Here is a 23,146-nt window from a genome sequence, read left to right on the forward strand (position 1 = left end):
CACCTTGGCTTCTGGGACCCCGTCCTCTCCTTGCTCAGTACCCACTCCCATTTAGGTTGGGCGTACGGAGGCAGGAGTGGCAGCTGTCCCCTCTCCCCGGGGATATGCAGCCCTTAGAGATAGCCTCAGAGCCCCCTCCCAGCCAGTGGGGAGATGGACCCGCCCCTTGCTCAGTGCCTCTTGGGTGGGGCCCCTCATCCCAGGGGGTCTATATATACATTTGGCAAGTCCACTCCCCCCACCCCATGTTGCATGCATGTTATACTCTAGAGCCAAAGTACAGCGCTTCCTCCTGTAGCCTCTGCCCTGCCTCCCCGTGCTGGGGCGGTGGGGGGTTGACTGAAGTGCCAACCTAGGTGGATTTTGTGGAGGTGGGAGCAGGGGCACTGAGACTCTAAAGCAGTAGACAGTCCCCAGATACCATCGGTAGATTTGGAACTGCGTTTATTTTTTATTTTATGTGCGTATATTTTAAGGCTGTAGATTTACTTTACTAATTTGTTTTCCATAGCTTATTCCTGAGCACAAAATGATAATAATCAGTTTATACATCACCTCTTTGACTTTTCAAAGCCCTTTTACAACTATTGGCATTTTCCTCACCCCGGCCTTTGCAGGTAGCGTTATCTTTTCTGAGAGACCAGAGGCGGAGTGTGAGCTAGGACTGGAGAAACTTGGACCTCCCACCGCGAGGCTGGGAGGCAGAAGTTTGGCTGAATGAGTGTTAGCTTCACACAAGGCGGGCGCTGGGGGACACTTAAAACCTGCAGTCATTGAATGCCTTCTCCAGGCAGGTCCTGCTGCAAAGGCAGAGGAGCCGGCCTTGCTGTCATTAGGCCTTGTGGATAAGGGAGTGTGGACTATCTAAATCCTCACCTCCCTTTTTTTTCTTTTCTTTTTGTTTGGATGTTTTCACGGGTCTCACTTATACCAAAGGGAAAGAATCTTCATTAAAGTCCATATTTCTTCTAAAAAAAAAAAAGAGTGTTTAAGTAAAACAAGCTTGCCATTTAAAAAGATAAATTAATTTTATAGAAATATCACCTACATGCAAAACTTCAGTTCTCAAGGGTGTCAGATTAATAAGAGATCCTTCATTCCCGAATTTCTGTAGGTTTACATATTTTACTCATTTTTTTGATTGAGCGTCTCTGTTTTAAAGATGGGAGAGCTGCATCGCTGAAGGTTTACTGTTTTTTCCCAAGATTTAATTGTGATTTATGTGAAAGAAGCAGCTGTGTAAGAATGGGAGCTTGTCTTCTGTGTTCCAACCCCCATATGAAATTGTTTTGCTGCCAGTTTTTTTGATATTTGGAACTTTAATTCTCTATTACTGTACATTTTAGGTTTTGTTTTGCAAAATAGGAAATACAGCAATGAACTTATGTACAGCGTTTTTTTATTTAGGATGTTTTCTTAAAAAATTCTTTGGTTTGGGATTATTGGTTTGTATCAACTTGGACTCTCTAGATTGCAGCTGACAGTCTGAACTCATAAGCACAAAAGGAGATGCACTCGTTCCTGTGTGTGAACCGTCCACAAGGGGAGAAATGGCTTGGGGCTTGTCCTTCAGGTGCTCTCATCAGGACACTTTCTCTTCCTCATTCCACTCTGCATTCCCCCCACTTCATCCTTCAGACTTGTAGCCGCCGGCAACATTTTCAGAGAAAAAGACCCACTCTCCCAGCATACCTGTTGCATTCTGATTTTCCCTGTTTGGGTTATATGCTCACCAATCATTTGGAGCAAGGCAGGAAGTTTCCAAAAGGAAGGGATGTGGAGCAGACAAAATAACAGGTGTTTACAGCATGGGTCAGAAAGAATGAGGTATGTTCAGGATGATGGGTTCTGCACACATCCGACAGGTGTGTGTGGCGCACTTAGAATTCTGGAACGCTTAGCGCCTGCAACACTTAGTTTGAAGCTGTGAATCCACTAATGTTTATCTTACTGTATCTAGATAAAATAACTTATATATAGAATTGCTATCTACCAGCCATTCACTTCCTCTATAATACTTTTTGAAATTGCTGTCGAAGAGATTAATTGTGGTTGACAGTATGTATTCAGTATACGGTATGACGTTATCTACTGTGTGGAAATTTAGCTCTTGAATATACTTGGAGTCATTTTTTAATGTACAGCTAACATTGGAAAAGGCGGTGTAGAAAAATGACCTTTTCTCTCAAAGACCACATCAAAAAATAGTTGGGCAGATTGGCAGTTGAGGTCGAGGTCAGCATCTTTATCTGTGTGGGTCCTGTAGTGGCGGTGAAGGTGGGAAGGTGAGGAGACCTGGAAGCCAAGGAAGGACAGGAGAGAGGAGTAGTGGATAATAGGAGGGGGCCGGAGGTTTCCAGCCCGGCCTAAACTTTGTAAGAAGAGTTACTCTTCTAGGCTGAATGGCCTTTTTTTTTTTTCTTCCTGTGGACATTTATGCTCATTTGGGGATGTGCTTTTTAAATCTTTCTGTTCTCCAAAGTTAGTCTCAGTTATAATTCTTAAGAAGCATCTCTAGGTTAAAAAAAAAAAAAGTCCTAAACCAACGTATTAAATAAATAAACCTATAGTGTTTATAGACATTTTCCACCGGTAAAAGTTCAGTAGTACCTACATGTGTGAGGGAGTTTCCATTTTTTTATTTTTAGCTTGTTTCACATTCTGTTTCACCAGGTTGTAACTTTAGTAAACAAGAGGCTTTGGTTTTCTCCACCTGCGGGTTAGTTGCATTTAACCGGATCACAAAAGCTGTTAACCAGGATTCCCGAGGAACAGGAACAAAAAGCAGGTTCCTCCCCTGGCTCCTGTCAGCTTGCCAGCCCCTGCCCCTCCCCCGGAAGCTCGCCGTCCCGGGGGCTGAGTCCTGGCCCGGGGACCTCCCTCTCCCTCCTCAGGCGTTCATCTCCTGTCTGCCCTCATTGCACGAGGGATTGAGGTTGGTGTGGCATGTTTTTTAAAAATTGTCCCCAACGTGGCAAGCAGAATTCTATCTACTTTTGCAGCTGTGTGAGGAACATACCTCAGCGCAGTGCCTTTGTCCTTTGGAGTGGCCTAAGGAAAACTGGGGTGCTTCCAGAATTCTCACTGTCCCTGAGCCTGGCTTTCAGTCCCCCTTCCCAGCCTCCCAGACTATAGCAGTAAAGGATCTAATTCTGTTTCTTGACCGACGGAGTGTACACTACCATTTGTTCTTTTCCAACATTTTTTTATGCATGTAGAAAAGTTGAACTCATTTTCCCTTGGGCACTGTAAATCCACTATCTATTGTAGATTCTATAAATAACATTTTACTTACTGTACCTGCTTTATCACATATTCCTCCATCAGTTCATCTTATTATTATTATTATTTTATTTTATTATTATTTTTTTGCGGTACGCGGGCTTTTCACTGTTGTGGCCTCTCCCGCAGCTGAGCACAAGCTCCGGACGCGCAGGCTCAGCGGCCACGGCTCACGGGCCCAGCCGCTCCGCGGCACGTGGGATCTTCCCGGACCGGGGCACGAACCCGCATCCCCTGCATCGGCAGGCGGACTCGCAACCACTGCGCCACCAGGGAAGCCCCATCTTATTATTTTTGATGTATTTCAAAATAAATTAGTATTGGGGATTTTTTTTCCCCTAATCTTTCATCCCAGGAGTTGAATCCTTGATTCCTGTTATGAGGATTTCAGGCTTATTAAGCAGGTGTGGAGAAAGAGCTCTGGCCAGCAAAAGGGCCAGCACAGTTCTTGCCATATGGTCGGTGTGCAGCACATATTTGTTAAAGGAATGCAGTTCCATTAGGCTAATTTGTCTAGCCCTGTAGGCAGACTTTATTTTGCCTCCTAGGACAATTACTTTTAAAACAACCTATGTTAAAACTAGGTTCATGTGGCCTCCAATTTATAAGGTGGACTTGCTTCTATGAGATAGTCCGTGAAAGGCAATTATTTAGAATTTGAAATGGATTAAATATATGTAATATATTTATTATATATTATAAAAGTATATATAAAGTATTTGTATTTTTACAACAGTGGTTGTCTCTCTTGGAATACGTGCCTGGCAGTTATTCCAAGGAACCCACATCTCTGGGTTGGTGCCTCAAGGATCCGCTTGAGGAGGACCCTGAAAGAGCAGCCCCACCTCACATCAACTAGAACAGCTTCCCTTTAGTCTGTGTTCTATGAAGCTCAGATTCCATTGCAAGGAGAAGTTTGAAAATCACAGCTGCTCAGGTTACCTGACCACTATACCAGAGCCCTAGGTAAGTCGTCGTATAGTAGGAAGTATCCTAGTAGAAGAGTATGAATATATCTTGCTGCCCACATCTTAAATTTCTGCGTTTAGTTGGCTAGGGATGCTGCACTTCCAAAATTTTTTCTAGATAAAGAACAGTGAGAGTTTTCAGAGCAAGGGATTAATCTGAAGATTATGAATCTGATGTGGGTACATATTTGTGTGTCTGTGGAGATCCCTCAGGCCCTGGGATTGACTGTTCCCAGAATGAACAACATCTGTCTTTCTACTTCTTACCTCCTAAAAGAAAGGCCATGCTCTTTTCCCCTTGATGAAATGGGTTTACTTTCAGTACTTTGGGAGCCGATGTCTAAATGCAGTGTGAGCAGCTAGCAGAAACCTTCCCAGTTCCCGAAGCAGAGGAGGGCTCTCGCCATTGGTTTCATTCTTCCTCACAAATAGGGCTGATGAACCACTTTCGTACTGTGTCTTCCTTTCTTGCAAAACAACTGCAGTCAGGGTCATGATGCGCTGTTCACACCAGCACGCTTACAAAGTGAACGGTATAGGTGGTTCTTTTTTGACTGTTAACGTTTACATTTGTAACTTCCTCTTTTCTCCTCTACTTCCAATAGGCTCGGGTTATGTATGATTTTGCTGCTGAACCTGGAAATAATGAACTGACAGTTAATGAAGGAGAAATCATCACAATTACAAATCCGGTAAGAGAACTGTTAGGTTTCAATAGGTCCCTTAAGGACTTATTTTTAAGATTTTATGTTTTTAACAGGTTGATCATTCAGACCCACATGACTTTCTTTCCTATTGCTTGTGAAGTATTGATATTGAAGTAATAATCTATTATATAAACACTGAGAACAATTAAGACCCCCTAAAAATAGCTGGATGGGGCTCCATCAGGCAGCACTGGAGCGACATCTGGGACAGATCCCAGCTGGACACAGGTATAGAGATCAGAAAGTGACCAGTGTTGTTTAGCAGCCTCAGCTACCATTTACTCATGGCCTGTGAGCTAAGTGTTTGACTAAGTACTATGCATATAGTTTTTCACATATTTTCCTCTGTGAACTGTGTGAGGTAGGTATTTTTAATCTCTTTTTACAAATGAGGGTAATGAGCCTTAGAGAGGTTAAGTAACTTGCCCAAGACCCTTCTGCTTGTAAGTGTCAAAACCGGGATTCAAAACCACATCTGCTGGCCTCTAGGCCCTGCTTTTTCTTCTCTGCAGGGGACACTGCAAGTAAACAAGTGTCCCAGGAGTACAGGTATATATACGCCAGTAGGAGACTGGCTGAGAAAACAGGCTCTCAGAGCCAAAGCAGACAGGACCTGAAGCCCGGCTACAGCCTTGGATTTCATTTGGGAAGCAGTGGATTCATTTAAGGGTTCTGCTTGGTTTTATTATTGATGTTGTTGTAGGGAGGTGACATGATGAGACCTGCACTTGAAGGAAATTAATCTAGCAGAGGTGTATTGAATGAATTGGTGTGGCTGGAGCCTAGGATCATGACCTTGGGTAGTAGCAATAGGAGTAGAAAGAAGATGGATGCAGGAGGCTCTGGGGAGTCAGACCAGGAGGACTAGGGACCTGATTAGATACTATTGGTGAGAAATAGTCAAGGATCCCTGAGGTTTTTGGCCTTCGCGCCTAAGAGAATGGTGCACATGGATTTATTAAAGTACGTAAGTCAGGAAGAAGGGCTTATTTTTTAGATGTTAAGTTTAAAGACTAAAATAATCAACCCTGCCCTATAGCTTTGCATTACTTTAGAAATAGAATTGCAGAGCTAGAGCTGAGGGCTTGAGATAGGCCGGCTCCCTGGACATCTTTGAGCAAGCATGTGAAGAAAGGTACCGGGAAGGCCAAGGAGACTCTGGAAGAGGAAGGAAGGGATGCACCTGTCCCACCAGGTGGGAGGGAGTGGGGACTCTGGCAGCACAGAGGCCAAGGAAGGAGAACGAGGAATGACCAAGAGGATTGTGGTTTCTTAATGTTGATGGTATTTTTTTAGACCTATTTTGTATGTTTTAGATTAAAAAAAAAATTACTGGTTAGAAAAAGTATATGTAGTTTTATATAATATGCCAGGTGTATATAAGTAAATAGGTTCTATTTTTAATCATAGAAGTGATTAAAGATTATTTTGTCTACTATTGATTTCTTATTTTTTAAATGAAGAAGCATTCTTCATTTCTCGGTAAAATAGTATTTAAGTTGCTGTTGTGGTCAAGAAATGGACAAAGTTGTGGCTTAAAGTGACGTTTAAAAAGAATATGTTATCTAGATTCAGGTAGGTATTAACTAATTAGGGTATGATTTATGAATTTAAGGTAACCCTTACTATTTTAAGGGGAAAAAGTAGGACTTGGCTGAAGTAACGTTGAAAAATGGGAATCCTGTTACAGAGTATGTTATTATTGATATTTAGTTTATTAACATTACTTATCCAGGAGAGCTAAGGGAGTACGGACCGGTTAGTTTTCCTGAACAACGGGCAATCCCAAAGCTTAGTGGCTTAAACAGATAATTGATTGTTGTTGCCCGGGAATCCACGAGTCAGCTGGGTGGTTCTCCTCAGTGGGTCCGCCGTCACCCATTGCAGGGCTGGGGCGGAGCACTCCAGCGTGACCTCATCTGTCTGGCATTTCTCCTGCTGGGGGTTAGCTGGCTTTGGGTGGGGGCAACGGGGAGATTGGGCCTTGTCTCTGTCATCATCTGGCAACTCAGAATTTATCCTCATAGTAGCTCTTTTGGAAAAAAGAGCGAGCTGAAGTGTACAAAGCTTCTAGAGGCCAGCTCTGAACTCACCCCATATTATCTCCACCTCCTTCTGTTGGCCAAAGAGGTCACAAAGGACAGCGCAGATCCCAGAAGTAGGGGTGTGCATTCTACCTCTTGACAGTCGGAGCTGCAGACCATTTTTGAGATCTACCACAGACCAGTAAATAGAAAGGAATTACAAAATGATGACATTCTATTAATAGACTGTTTTTCAATCTTTGATCAGTTGTTCAAGTTTGAGTTTTCTTTTTAGATTATATCATTGTCTGATGTAAAGAGAAGGCTTAAGAATTTAAAAATTTGAACAACGCCAGCTCTGTAGGAATGAAAAGGTTAATGTTGGTTACTTTTTTATGGGTAACAATCCCCAGAGCAAAATATCTGCAGGAAATTCCAACTATAATCTTTTTTTTTTTTTTTTTTTTAACCTTTTTGAGGATGTTGGCGGAGGATGGCTGGAAGGAAGAAACAGCAAAGGAGAACGAGGGCTTGTTCCCACAGACTACGTTGAGGTAAGAACTTACTGTCATTTATTAATTAAACCCGGTCGTTGTCATATATCTTTTTATGAATTATCAACTTAAAGGGCAGGACTGGAAGGTAATGAAAAAGTTCCATTGTAAGAGTAATACATGCTGATTATACAAAATGTAGAAAATACACTGAAGTAGAACCAAAAGAAATATTACCTATAGACTTAGGCTCCAAAGAGTGACTCCAGATATTTAGATTAAGTTCCTTCCAAGGATAGCAACTTTTAATTATTCTGAATAAAAGTCTCTATTTTTCCCTTTGCTAATATTGTGTAGTAGCTGCTGCCTACAATCCTGTTCACTGTAGAATTGATTCCCAAAGTTTAAATAGCAGACTGTTTGAAGTAGCTTTCTTCTCCCTGTGCTAATTTAGGACACCTCTGTCAGTTCCTTCTCCCATTCCCAAGGACGAAGGGTCTTGGACGGGCTGCTGTGAGCTATTGCCTGGTTTAAGCTCTGTTGTGATAGGTGCCAAGGATAGTGCACAGCCCCCGATCGAGCCCTCCCTGCCTGGGACACACCCACTCAGCTGACAAACCCTCTCTGAGCCAGCCTCCTGGCGCCCCCTGCTGGTCGTCCATAGGTTACTGAGCTGAGTCCTGGGTATATGGTGAGCTTGCCTCTCTCTCATCCTGGGTGATAGAAAGAAACTCAGGCTGTCTGGTGCCCTGTGAGTAAAGTTGGAATGAGATCAAGAACGAAGTGAGTTGCCTTGGGTTCCCCTCCAGTAGACAGAAATAGTACCCTGGGAGGGTGTGTGCTGGGCACTGGCTGCAGAATGGGAGGGCTGACTGTTGCTCCTGACTGAGAGTTGGCGGGGCCGGGGGGGGGGGAGTTTTGAACACTCTGGAGAATCTGATGAAATCTCAGAAATATGCACATGCAGACGCCCCACCTTTTCCAGACAGTCTCAGAGGGTTCACAGGCCCCTAAGCCACGTGTCTCATGTTTATGTTGTGTTTGACCTCTGTGCACTGCGCATTCAGGACCCTAAAAATTAACAAGAATGAGGAAGATGGGAGAGTTTAAGTTGACGCCGGCATTAGTTGCATTTCTAGAATTCTTCATACTGACAGAAGGGAATTGTTATGACATCTTCTTGGGCTTGCTTACCCTTTGAGGATAGAAATCCCTTTTCCATGTTAGTTGACAGGTCTTGCTTGCCCTCAGGGGCTCTAACTCTGAAATAACTCTAATCTATGAAGATAACTGTGGTTCTTTCTAATGTTCAGATTTTGCCCAGTGATGGAAAAGATCAGTTTTCTTGTGGAAATTCAGTGGCTGACCAAGCCTTCCTCGATTCCCTCTCAGCAAGTACAGCTCAAGCCAGTTCATCGGCTGCCAGCAGTAACAACCAGGTAAATCTCATTCCATCGTCCTGCTGGATGCGACTGGCTTTACTGAGAGCAAAGCACGTTTGTGAAAGCTTGTGCTGCATTACAGCTATTGGCATTCCCTGAAAGCGTGAACAAAATAGCTGTTAGATCTTTGTGTGACGTTTCTTGCTGGGTTTTAACAAAGACTGTTTTTAGCGTTGATGGTTAATTAGAAGGCGGGGTGTTCATTGAGAGTTGCTTGAAAAGTCTGGCATGGTATGAATACAGACCCCATAAACTGTGAATATCCTCTCACTTGAGGGCAAGGAAGGAAAAGGTTCCTCTGCTGAGGCGCAGCAGTCAGGGTCAAAGCTCTGGCTGGAACAGGACATGATTTCTGTGACCTTGGCACATTACTTGCACTCTCAGCTCGAGCCCCCTCCTCTTGCAGATGCAGTGCATGTAAAAGTGGCGGTAGATCCAGCAGTTGGTATGGTACTGCTGCTAGAAAACTCAGAAGAGTGGGATAATTTGAGAAAACGGTGCTGCAAGTTCACAGTAATTTTAAGGAATTTGACCGGTTTAGGTGACTCTGCCTGGTTCAGTTATTGCTAAATGATTATCCAGAGCCAGTGTCAGTAAGAAAATTGAGAAGATGGATATGGATACGTAGGATATGCCTCCTACGTCTTTAGGAGATGTTACTTCTTGACATTTTAAACTACATAAAAGGCTTTAAATTAGGTAAAGCTTAATAATCATATCACTTATAATTATTTGCTTACAGTATATTTATATCTTAACTTTTTAAGAGAGTTTTTCCAAGTACTGTTACCATATGTTAACTGCAGATTTTATACATTTTTAAATAGTTTTTGTGGACATCCTAAATTACACATTGTCTGGCTCAGATATTTAAAATTCAGAGGCGAGGTTATCACCAGAGTTGAGCATTCTCCTATATTTTCTTAATCTGTTATACCTAAGAATATTGGCCAGCTTACTCAAGATAAAATTTGAAGAAATAGCGGTTAACCCTTACTTGACGTTTTACCAGGGATTCGTAGCCTGGGAGCTGTTAACGTTTGGGGCCCGATGCTTCCTCACTGTGATGACTAGCAGTGTCTCCGGCCTGCACTCACCGCTCTCCCCGCTTCCCCCTCACCCCCGCCCCAACCCTGGCTCCAGTCACCAAAATTGTCTCCAGTTGTTGCCAAATGGGCAAAGTCAACCCAGCTGAGAGTCACTGAGTTTTACAAGAACATCAGTGAAAGGGTTTGCATTAAGTAAAAATGACATTTCAATAAAGGGGAATTATAATAAGATGATCCTAGAATAAGTGAAGGAAACAAAAGACGGGAATATTCATCTTATTTTAATTCAGGGACCTGTTTCAAATATCTCAAGGTAGACTGAAGTACTTTAGCTCATAAACACAAATTCAAAATCAGGCTCAGGGCTTCCCTGGTGGCGCAGTGGTTGGGAATCTGCTTGCCAATGTGGGGCACATGGGTTCGAGCCCTGGTCTGGGAAGATCCCACATGCCGCGGAGCGGCTGGGCCTGTGTGTCACAGCTGCTGAGCCTGCGCGTCTGGAGCCTGTGCTCCGCAACGGGAGAGGCCGCGACGGTGAGAGGCCCGCGCACCGCCACGAAGAGTGGCCCCCACTCGCCGCAACTGGAGAAAGCCCTCGCACAGAAACGAAGACCCAACACAGCCAAAAATAAATAAATAAATATTTTTTTAAAAAATCAGGCTCAAATTTTATGTTATGAAGAAGACTCCTCAGTATTTAAATGTAAGAATATAAACTGATCAGCATAAGTCTAATTTTTTTCTTCCAGGTTATTTTGAAGAAAATATAACCGACTTTTTTTTAAAGTTAGGTTTTACTAATCCAGTCTGACATTAAGTCTAATCAGATCCTTCGAAAGCAAAGAAAAAAATGAACCGAAACAAGGAGTAACAAAATACAGAAAGCATGACAATGATGAATTAATTTAAGCATTTGAATAAAAATATTTTCAGCAGCCATCTATGCTCTCAGTTATCCAGGATGTGAGAACAACTTAAACGGGCCAAAACTGTGGTTCATTTTATAAAAATACCATTGTTAATTTTTTAAAATGTGGCCGTCAGGTTTGCCCGTTATTTCATTTTCTGAATGTCAGTAAGAAAATACGATTTTTGTTCCAGGGATATGCCTCTTGGGCCTTTCTAGTTAGTCTGGCGTTGTGTTAGTTCCCGGAGGACGGTTTTATTTGGAGATAAGTGTGTCAGAGGAGCCAGGCCTCTCCCCTCTGCCGTCAGGCAGGCAGGGCCCCCCTTCAGCTCGGTACACTGTGCACACGCTCTAATCAGTGTCCCTTGCGTCTCCTCAGCACCACTTGTTTTCCGTTTGGCCTTCTTCCTGCACAGGCAGGTTAAAGCCTTGCATTCAGCTCCTGGTCATCCAACTTTCTGACTGTTGTGTCTTTTAAATCATATCTTTTTAGAGAGATCTCTCTAAAAGGTTACATCCATCTGAAGATGTTCTTGAGTAACTTACTTTGAGCCTGTTGTTTTTTAATTTCTCTGAGTCTTCCTTGACTTTGTATTTTTAAGCTGTACTGCATTTCACAGTAATTAGTTCATACATTTATAACTTAATACGTAAAATAGCACTTCCTTTTGTTTTTCTTAGACCTCCTAATTTCAGGTTGCTTGGGGTACCTTCTGGTTCTAGCTCCTTACTGAGCAGTCACAGAGATAAGTGCAGCAACTGGTGTAGAGGCAGATAATGATAATGCGTCACGCCAAGCCCCATCACGACTTCTTCTTTCCTTTCTAGTATGTAAGGGAATCCTTTACCTGTAAAACACAGTCCAGCCACTTGGCTGAGGTATAGACTAGAACTGTAAATGTCAAAGGAATATAATGCATTATTCTTTAAATGTGTTGGAACAATTTAATTTGAAAAATGATAGAGCTGTTTATTTTTTTTTTAAGTACTTGGAAAAAACATAGGTAACATTGTTTTTCATGAACTTTGGAATATAGAAGGTCTTTCTAAGCACAGCACAATTTCTAGCAGCCATTAAGGGAAGAATTGATATATTTAAGTCAAAAAGTAAGCGGCTTCCCTGGTGGCACAGCGGTTAAGAATCTACCTGCCAGTGCAGGGGACACGGGTTCGGTCCCTGGTCTGGGAAGATCCCACATGCCGCGGAGCAACTAAGCCTGTGCGCCACAACTACTGAGCCTGCGCTCTAGAGCCCGCAAGCCACAACTACCGAGCCTGCGCGCCACAGCTACTGAAGCCCGCACGCCTATAGCCTGTGCTCTGCAACGAGAAGCCACCGCAATGAGAAGCCCCGCGCACCACAATGAAGAGTAGCCCCCGTTCACCGCAACTAGAGAAAGCCCACATGCAGCAACGAAGCCAAAAATAAATTAAAAATTTTTTAAAAAGTAATATTCAACTAGGAAAAACATTTCTAACATGCCAAAAATATCAGCTAATTCTGTTAATATACAAAGAACTCTTGTAAATCTGTAGGAAAAAGGTAAACAACTCAGAAGAAATGGGCAAAGGATATGAACAGACTTTTCATTGGAAAAGAAATATGAAGAGCCAGTAAACATAGGAAAATGCTCATTTTGAAATTCTTCTATCAAATTAGCAGAGAATTAAAATGTTTTAACTCCTAGTGTGAGGAAAGGTGCGTTCAAATAGGCATTCTGGTATGAAGCTGGTAAAGGATAAGTCGATGAAGCTTTTTGGAGGACAGTTTGATAATATATATTAATATTTGAGGTGCATCTACTCTTTGACCCAGCACTTCTGAGTTGATCTTACAGCTCTGTTGTCAGAACACAGCCATCTGGGCAGGAGAAGAGGTTTCCTGCAGCACTGTTGTAACAGCAGAGCCTAGAAAGTGTGCGTCATCCGTAGGGCCTGGTCAGATAGACTACAGGACAGCCACACCATGGGAAGCAGGGCTGCTTTTAGAAGCATGAGGGTAGCTTCAGATATACAGATATGGATGAATGGGCTTTTAAAAAGGCATATCACTATGTGTAATGTTATCTTTATTGTGTTTAAATATAGACACACCACAGATGCAAATTGTGTAGAAAAATTATTGAAGGATATCTAAGAAATGAATCAGGTTCTTGTTTTCTTTTTCTATTACAGATTTTAAGTTGGATGAGGACAGCTATTGCCATACCTTTAGAAAAGAAGAATGGTTTTTAGTGGTTAATACTGGTTTCATTATTAGTCATTTATCTGATATTTTACAGTTTCAGGAGCATTTCCTGTTAGTAGCTGAGCCACTAGGATGAATTAACCTGCTGGTGGAAATGAATCGCCGACATTATTACCAAACATGTGTCAACAGTTGTCCGCATCTGGGTTTTCTCCCAGCTGTTAGTGTTTAAATTATATCATTGATTAGAAAAGGGTTCTCAGTATAGATCTTTTTAAAAACTCTTAGATTACTGCCTCTTTGCAGAACTTACTTTTGAGAAATTAATGGGAAGGTTTTGCTTGTACCTTTAAAAGAACAAAGGGGCTTAAACATTAATTGAAAGTTGTATCAACCTAGATGTTTTATCTGAAGGCTTTTGACTTGAGGGATTTATTTTTCTATCTTTTTTAAACTAGAAAGGTGTACATACTTGGAATAAACTGCTTCTCCTTTTGTTAAAATTCTTGTTGCTTTCTTTATCACACTGTACCCCAGTTGCCCTTGGATATATCTCTGTTCTTCTGTTCCACGGTTTCTCATCCCATCCTTCCCCGTCTCCACGTGGGTTGGTGTGGTGGGAAGCCTGGCGTAACGTTTGGTGTTAGAGCTCGGTCGACAGTCTGGCTGCACTTCGTAAGAGTCGTGGCTGCTTCCTGAACTAGCGGAGGACCAGGCCACTGGTATGATAAAGTGGTGTCAGACTCACGGAAGACATTTAAGAAATATGTTCCTTCTTTTTTCCACCTCTTCCCTCTCCGAGGAACAATCTCAATCCACTTACCCTTTTTTGTTCCACCCTGTCTCCTTCTTCTACCCTCTCTAACCGTGCACAAGATTCCCTTAGAAATAGCTCTCCAATGTTGAATTCTCTCTTCCGTTTGCGCAGTGTCCAGCTTCTCGTTCAGCATCGCTGTCTGCCTGTCTCCTCTGTATCTCAGACTCTGCGTGAACAGAATCACTCATTATTTCCCCACAAATCTAGTTTCTCTTCCTGACTTTTCCATTTCTGTTTCTCTGAAATGTTGCTTTTTTTCTGTGCTCTCTTTTTCATTCCACTTTAAAACCCTGAGTGCCTTTGTGAGCCAGTTATTGATAGGAGTGTCCTGCATCCTTTAGATGTTGTAAAGGCAGGAAAACGCTCGGTTTTAATCCCAGACCTTGCCTAGATTTTATTCCCAGACCTCATACCTGCCGTGTGACTCACGGTGAGCTTCTCAGCTTCTGTGTGCCTCAGTTTCCTTACCTGTAAGACCTCACAGAATTGTTGGAAAGAGTAAATGGAAAAAAGTTGTAAAGTGTTTAGAACAATATGTGGTACTTAGTAGGGGTTTAATTATTTTTAGCAGTTTGGATATTAAACAGATGCTCAAAGTTAAGTGGGTATTTAGGAACGTAACATCTTTTTTATTATGTAGAGATTTTCAGTGTGATGGTATTTGTTATGAAGGAACTTTTATTTATTAAGGAATGAGGAAGGAAATAGTAATTTTATGTTGGAACTACATTTTGTTTTCTCATTTCTCAAAAAAATGTCCATTTTTAGGCCATTTTGTAGTCCATTTAAAAATAAATCAGCAAAAGAAAACCTTCACAAAGGCTTATTATTTCATTATCTCAAATAAGGTCTGTAATGCTGTGGGCTTCTCATAATTGGTTACTGAGACTTTCTCTTTACAAAACCCCTGTTGCAAAGGTTCTCTCCATTTCCCCACCCCCTCTCCCGGCCACACAGGAATCCCTTTTACTCAGTTACAGGGCTTTGTAAGGAGGATTGTGCACATCTGTATGCAGGATTTGTTGACAGTTTTCCTCAAAACTGCATTAGGCTGGTGATGTTAACCTTCCGTGCTTTCCTGATCCCAGACCCTTGCCTTACATAAGACAGCTTTGTGCATCTGGGACCCATTCAGAAATACACACTGGCGAAATTTATTTTATTTATTTATTTTTTGTGCGGTACGCGGGCCTCTCACTGTTGTGGCCTCTCCCGTTGCGGAGCACAGGCTCCGGACGCGCAGGCTCAGCGGCCACGGCTCACGGGCCCAGCCGCTCCGCCGCACGTGGGATCCTCCCGGACCGGGGCACGAACCCGTGTCCCCCGCATCGGCAGGCGGACTCTCAGCCACTGCGCCACCAGGGAAGCCCAAAATTTATTTTTTAGGATGTTTTGTTGCTGTTTGGCTTTATCTAACAGGAAACAAATGACAAAAGCAAAGGGTTTGTTTTGTTTTGTTTTTACCTTATAACTGGCCTGCTGAAGGGCCAGTCAGCATTGTTGTACGCCCGGCCCATCATCAGAGGAATGTCTGCAAAAGCCCATTTCGCGTGGACCTTTATTAGATCTTTATTAGATCTATCAGACTGTCTTATGCTACTTAGAGCGTCATCCTGTTTGGCACATAAAGCTACCTATTTTAAAACTTTGTGCTAAAAAGTAAGTAAATTCTCTAAGCTAGTACAAGTATTTTCCTTTTTTTTTTTTTTTTTTTTGCGGTATGCGGGCCTCTCACTGTTGTGGCCTCTCCCGTTGCGGAGCACAGGCTCCGGACGCGCAGGCCCAGAGGCCACGGCTCACGGGCCCAGCCGCTCCGCGGCACGTGGGATCTTCCCGGACCGGGGCACGAACCCGCGTCCCCTGCATCGGCAGGCGGATTCTCAACCACTGCGCCACCAGGGAAGCCCAGTATTTTCCATTTTTTAAGGCAAATCTTATTTTTTAGTTTTCTCTATTTAAAAAATAAATACCTGGAATTGATGTCTGTGGGTTCAGAATGTGAATTAATAAAGGATCTGTTAAGTCATTTAAGCTTTTTGGGAAGTAATTTCCAGTCAGTAGTATTGATGTGCCTGGCTACAAATTGATTTAATCTGTTGTTGTGATCTAGCCTTACTTTTAAAAGAATGTACACGTTTTGTATTTCTATAAGGGGTTTTTTGAAGTCAGTAGAGGTTCATCTGTAGAATTAGATGATGTGCTTTTAGCAAAAGATCTATAAATAACAAAAGAGGAAATTTTACAAATTCTATCTGTATTTTGAGCTGAAATAATTAGGCTTTTTACAGAAGACAGTTTTATACCTTCTGTAGGCCTTTTTGAGCACGAGAAACCTTTGTCAGAAACTGAAGTGTTCTTGGTTTATAGAGGAATCACATTCTTTGTTTTCTAGTCCCGCTTCCTGTCACACTTGGCACATGGTTATTAAACATTTCATGAATGAGAAATGTCAGATAAAGACATTTATGCCTCAGTCATGCAGATAAGGTGCGGAAAACAAACAAACAGAAACATAATAACCTCAGCTTTCACAAAACCACTAACTTTCCATTCATTTGTGTTGTATATCCCTGGCCAGAGTCTTACTCTGCAAGTTCCTTCCCTCCGTCTCTCCTTCCAAGCGTATTAGGGCGTGGCAGCGTAACCCGCCATAGCAACAGAACCGATAGGGTGTAGATGTATGTGACTGAGGGTTTCCTTGTGCGGTAATAAGGTGGGCCCTTGAACGCTTCCAGAGCCTTTCCTCCGAGATGATAATACACAGGGTAGTGAGCCCATGATCAGCAACTCTTCTTACCTGGTAGACTTATCAAACCGAGTGGCCCGCGTTGACCTGTGTTGAACTTCGGGCATCCTCTGCAGGAGCCAGGTGGGCGGCAGGAGCTCTGCCTACTCATCAGTATCTTTTGAACCTTTATGTATTCTTTGTACTCTTGTTTGCTGGCTTGGTAGAACGCCAAACAGAAAGCAACCTTGATGAGATATAAGTTATCTTTCTCATTAGTTCTCAGACCTAGATCACCCTTGAAGTCTGAACTAGTTCAAGTGGGCACAGAGAGAAATAAAGGCATCTGTTGCCCATCTCTCCCTCTGCCCCCAGCCTCTCCCAGTGTTGTCTCATGATGTGTGCAGTGAAAGTCCTTCTTAGACCACGTCTTGAAGAACTGGGAAACCAGAAGAACTTATTTCCCCTGAAACCAACAGAACATATTGGGAAACCAGTGAATCAAGTCGATCTAACTGTTGTTTCCAAACAGGCCGTTGCCCAGGTCTTACTGCGTTTTCATGGATGCCTATTGTCAGAAGTAAGAGTTTGATTCTTACTCATCCTGGTGGCCCAAGGATGTCATATAAGAAGCAAAGTAACAACAAAGTAGCAAAATATAACAAAACCAGACCTATTATTTTTGTGGTCAGCAGTTGCAGACTAGTGCAGGCGCAGCGGCCATGGCTCACGGGCCCAGCAGCTCCACAGCATGTGGGATCCTCCCGGACCGGGGCACGAACCCGCGTCCCCTGCATCGGCAGGCGGGCTCTCAACCACTGCGCCACCGCCACCAGGGAAGCCCTGTTTTTCTTTAAAAGAAAGTTACTTAGAAACAGTTTAATTCTTTCAGTTTAATTTAAGCTTTTTAGAGTGGGACCAGAGCAACGCTCAGTTTAGGGATATTTTTGCCTCTCTGTTGAGGCAAAAGCCTTTTCAGTGCCCTACGTGCTGTCACCCCCATGAATCATGAGGTTTTCCATTCTGGCTGGTGAGAACCACCCTATAAGGAGTTGATACTTAACCTTTCATATGGCAGCTCCCCCACGCGCATACGCTGATCAGTACTCAGCCTAAGGCCTGGGGTCCCGTCCCGCCCCCCACTCATCTCCGGAGGTCTCTGTGCAGCTTTCTCCTTCTCAGTACTCTGCCCCAGACTCCCAGCTCTGTCTTCTTAATTCACAGAGACCAGTGGTCTTTGCATGGGTCCCCCGTCCCTGACCCATGGCCTGGAAAGTCTCCCTAGGCAGAGGTCAGGTCCTTTATTGCTTGATGTCTAATGATTTGAAGACAGTTTCATATGTTTTGTCTTTTTTAGTTTTAAGTGGAAGCGTAAACTGGATCCCAGTTACTCCATCTCGATTGTCTCCTGTGTGTATTACTAGCCGATTTCCAAAACCAAGTTTATTTACATCTACACATGGTACAGCTTTCTTCACAAGAAAGTTGTACGTGGAAAGTGCATTCTCGTAACACTACATAAATGTTAATAGTAATGACTTCCCTACTAGGTGGTTGTGGGGCTGGGATTCGAAGCCTGGCAATGGGGCTCCAAGGTTGTCCTCCTAACAGCGATGCTGATTTGGCCATTGCCTAGCCGCACAGGGTGTATCAGTTACCTGCTCTCATGTGACACTGCACACCAAGCCAGTCAGCTCAGGAGCACACAGAGGGTCACGACCTCGCGGGCTGTTCTGTGCTCTCAGCCGGTCTTGGTGGGTTCTCCGTGGCTCTGTGGTTCCAGGAAGCTTTGCTCATCTCACGCGTCTAGTGGCTTTGAAAGCCCTGCTTCAACATTCTAACATTTTTAAAAGCTTGGCTATGTTTTTCCTCTGGAGTTTTTTTTCTTGGCTGTATGACTTGCATGATATTTGTTCCATCCCTTCTGCGCTGCTTATGATTATTTTTAGTGCTTCAGTGATACTGTGTTATGACAGCAAGAGTCTTTGGAATATGTACTAATGCACTGAAGATAAGCCACTGCTCTACAGTAGGGGCTTTGCTTTTTGCATGTAATCTTGGTGCATGGGTGGCATGGTGGAATTGTCTGGTGAACTTAGCCCTGCTGTGCATTTGCTGTTGTTAGCTTTAGTATACTCTTCTTTTCCCCTTCGTTTACCGAGCACCTTTTTTCATTTTAAGGTGGATATTTTGGCTCAGATTGGTTGTATTGAAAGTCTCAGCCAATCACCACCTTCTTCATCTTCTTCTCCTTCTTCCATAAATAAGGTAAAATTCAAACTTGAATGAAAGAGGAAATAAACATTTAAAACCCCTAGAAGTAATCCTTCTTTTTCCCAAGTGAGGTGATTGTCTGAGCTAAAGCATCTTACTAAAGCTCTTCTTGGGGGGCGTGGCAACATAGAATGTGGGACACGTAGGAGCTGGAAGGGCAGTTGGGATTTATACTTTGGAGACCTTTTAGCTGAGACTTTTGATGAGACTCGATTGATGGATTTATTCCATGGACAGCAAGGTCTAATGAAGGATTTTTTAATCGCGGAGTTGACAGAGTCTGGATGGCTTTGGTACCGTAAAGGGTGGGGAAGGAAGAGAATGGTGACGTTGCGCGGTAGAAAGGAGAGAGGAGGGAGGGCTGGGAGACGAGGATGGGAGAGGTCCTTCAGGGTTTGAAACCTTAGTGGAGGAACATATTGCATTATTGTGTGACCAAATGTCTGCAGGTGAGGGACAAAAGGGGTTCTTGGAATTGACGACAAAGAAGTCAGAGGCCAAAGGATCATTCAACCAACTCACTGTGTAGCTCAGTTTGTTGCAGTAGGGGGTTAGGCTTTGAAGAAAAGCAAGATCTCAGCATTTAGCACACGGAAAATGTGCCAAGACCTGCAACAATTATGAGTTGCTTTGGAACTTTATGGCAAAACAGTTCTGTCTTCTTCCTCTTTCTCTTATGTATCTGAAGGAAACAGATCTTTGGCTAAAATAGAAGGTATCCTAAGTGCCTATAATCACTTATTTAATTAAAAGTTTCTCCATTAATGTGATCTGGCATTGAAGCCATTTGGAGATGTCACTGATCTTTTCCTCTAAAGCATAAACTAATGAGGATTTACTCAAAGATCGCCAGTCTTCATTCTTTTCTTTATACTCTAGATGAGCCCCCGTGTAGCAAGATAACCGCTACTGAATGCATACCACGTGCCAGATATTGTGTTAGGTGCTTTATATGCATTATGTCATTGGATCTCTACAGAAATCTTATGAGGAAGTTTATGATGTTGTATCCATTCTATAAGAGTGGAAACTAAGAGAGATGGAGTACGTTGCCCAAGTTCATACAGCTAGTAAGTGGTAAAGCTGGGATTCAAACCCAGATAGACAGCCTCTAGAGCTTTAGCTCTTAAACTGCTGCACCCATGAGAAATTTACGTCAGTCAAATTTCTACAGTTTCATAGGGGATTTAAAATTCAACCAGTGGACCAATGTTCTTATCCTTGCCCCCTTTTACCCCATACTATGTATTTGTAAGATGCACAGCTTTGCTACGATTATCTCAGGAATACCCTTTGCTCCCCACCCCGCCATGGCCACTCAGACTCCTTTCTCTGTCTTTCTGCTCTACAGCCTCCTTTCAGCGGATACATTTAGATTGTCTCATGATGTGAAGACAATGTAAATGTATTTCTTTGTCTTGTCTTATGAGGTTAGGATAGCTTTTAAATTTAGAGTGCCAGACGTAGAGAATGGACTTGAGGACACGGGGAGGGGGAAGGGTAAGCTGGGATGAAGTGAGAGAGTGGCATGGACATATATACACTACCAAATGTAAAATAGCTAGCCAGTGGGAAGCAGCCGCATAGCACAGGGAGATCAGCTCGGTGCTTTGTGACCACCTAGAAGGGTGGGATAGGGAGGGTGGGAGGGAGGGAGACGCAAGAGGGAAGAGACATGGGAACACGTGTATATGTATAACTGATTCACTTTGTTGTAAAGCAGAAACTAACACACCATTGTCAAGCAATCACACTCCAATAAAGATGTAAAAAAAAAATTTAGAGTGCTACATCAGCAAACGTGTTGACTACATTGCTTCTGGCATTAGGGAGCATTTCATTTAGTTAGAGTGGGAGTGAGGGGGTGAGTCAGACATCATCAGCCAGTTCCAGTGCACGGCAGGTGAAAATCCATTCATAATAGAGATCCAGACCAACGTGAGTGTTTGTGAGCGTTTTAATTTAGCAGGTAATTTACTAAACACGTACTACATGTAGGCCCCGTGTTCATAGGCAACAAGAAATCACTGGTGAGCCTGACGGGCACAGACCTTCTGTGGTCCGTTGCATGCATCCTCATGGAGTTCAGAAGATGATGTTTGTATGTGCAAGTTTTGTTTGTTGGATTTTCCAACATTTGCTAAAACTTAAAGCATAGGAAAGTTAAGTGAACTTCATAGTGAATAATCATATACCCGCCTTCTAGATTTTACCATTAACATTTTACCGTTGTTTATCACACCTATGTCCATCCCTCTGGCCGTCTGTACCTGTCAGCATCTTCCAGCTTTTCTGCAGTGTACTCATATGCTTTTATAACTGGGGAGGCGTTGTTATTTTAAGAGCATGGTAGTGCTGAAAATCACTTCTTCTGTGGTCGTCCACAGCCAGTTATTTTCCTAGAAGAGACTCAAGTCAGGAGGATACATGAGGAAAATCTGATTTCCCCCTTTGTGAAATAATAGTAATGTTATGAAGGTTAGATAAATATCTAAAGAATAATAGATATAAATAATCTATTACTCTTAGAATAATATCTACTTCATACAGATGACCAAGAAGATCACAGTTAGCCACTTTAAGTAAAATAAAAAATTTGAGTCTTTGCCACTTTATGTAAAGCACTTTGAGAATCTTTTAGGGGAGGTGTTTGCCCGTGACTTGCTAGTGGGAATGACCAACTGATACTCCAGTAACTCTTAACGGAACACTAACTCTGGGAGAAAGTGCAAGGATGTGACTGAACGTCAGCCAGCAGGCGGAGGCCGGCGCCCTCCGTGGGGTGGGACTGGGCCAGAATCTAGGACGGTGGGGTAGAAGGCTTTGCAGGCAGATGGAGAGCAGAGCCTGAGCAAAGGCAAGGACACAGGAAAGTCTGGGAAACGGCGGGCTGAAGCACAGAGTGAGGGTTAGTGGCAAGTAGTGAGGACAGGGAATGTCACAGAAGGAAAAGTTAGGATCTTAATTGATGGACTAAGGAGTTTGGAATCTATTCTGTGGTCAGTGAGGTCAAATGAACGGTTTTTAATTCAAGGGGTTGATAGAATCGGGAGGGGTTTGGTGCCCTGAAGGGAGGGGCAAGAAGAGGATGAAAACATTGAAGGAAAGCTGGAAGAAAGTAGAGAAGAGGCATGGACTATTGTGTGACCAGATGCCAGCAGTTAAGGGACAGAAGGGTTATTGGGAGTTGCAAGCAAAGGAGCCAGAGGCCGAAGTACAGGAAGGGTGGGTTCAGAGAGAAGCAGACCATGAAGGCTTTGTGAGCTGGTTGTTAGTTATTGATATTAGAGGAGGGACCCTGGAGGTCACCTGAGAGAGAGAGTGAGTAAAAAGTCAATGATAGAAGCTGGAGACATTGCCAGTTGGTCAGGTTTTGAAAGATTTATCAGTAGGAGTCAAGTTGAAACAAGATAGAAGGAATGTTCCAGGAAAAAAAAAACGGAGAGAAGCAAAGTTATTAGAATTGCCAACAAGGATTTCATAACCCAGGTAGAGAGCTAAGATCATACACATAACCAAATAAGATAGCAATTATTGTAAACAATGTATAAACAAAGTAGTTTTTAAAAGAACTATCCTGTTATGTGTTTCTGTCCTAATAAGTTTTAATTTTTTAAGGATACTTGGCGATGAATTTCATATCCCATTTCTTCCTCAATATTGATGAAAACCTTCTTTGACAGTTTGCTAACGCGATCTTACTGTCATGGCAGTGCTGAACTTTCACTCATCCTGTTGTTCTAGTTACAAGCCTTCTGTTCCTTTTCCTCAGTAGTTTATAGAAATGCTAGACAATTAATGCCTGTACTTACTACTATCCAAAATTTCTGTACCTTTTGAAGTTTTTAATTCTAAAAACAAAACCTCATAGTTTAGTTTGGAGAGCACAGAGTATATATTGCTGAATAAAACACGCCCTGCTTAAAGAAAACTGTGGAAGGAAGGGCTTCTCTTAAATGAAGTGTGATTGTCCGGCCCTCAGCACGGCAGCCGGCATTTCCAGTCTGCGCGAGAGAGTAGCTCCTCATCGGCCGTATGTTCGAGAAATTCACAGTCATAAGGATGAATGGCTTCCTGCTATTCATATTTGACTTCAGCCAGAATCACTGGTAACTTCATTAATTTTTCTTGAAGGTATAGAGATGCTAGAATGAAATCATAGTTCCTCTTGTAAACATATACTGTTTTTGATGCTTCTGGTAGGTGGCAGGCACTTATCCACCCTGTATGTCAATTGATGAAGAGTGAAAAAAAGACCAACCATGATAG

The 23,146-nt window shown here is 42.9% G+C and overlaps 1 protein-coding gene across 4 annotated transcripts in view; it reads left to right on the forward strand.

Annotated features, from left to right (window-relative positions):
- Positions 1-23,146, forward strand: part of SNX9 (sorting nexin 9) — a 90,499-nt gene that overhangs the window by 32,376 nt on the left and 34,977 nt on the right. For 2 of the 4 annotated variants that reach the window (XM_059083169.2, XM_059083168.2), the window contains exons 2-5: positions 4,856-4,942; positions 7,461-7,535; positions 8,789-8,914; positions 18,785-18,871. In XM_059083169.2, the coding sequence (XP_058939152.1) occupies positions 4,856-4,942; positions 7,461-7,535; positions 8,789-8,914; positions 18,785-18,871 (375 nt within the window). The remainder of the gene's footprint in view (positions 1-4,855; positions 4,943-7,460; positions 7,536-8,788; positions 8,915-18,784; positions 18,872-23,146) is intronic. The other 2 variants (XM_059083170.2, XM_067011082.1) reach the window with 1 other exon arrangement.

Source organism: Kogia breviceps, chromosome 13, assembly GCF_026419965.1.
Source record: "Kogia breviceps isolate mKogBre1 chromosome 13, mKogBre1 haplotype 1, whole genome shotgun sequence".
Taxonomy (NCBI): domain Eukaryota; kingdom Metazoa; phylum Chordata; class Mammalia; order Artiodactyla; family Physeteridae; genus Kogia; species Kogia breviceps.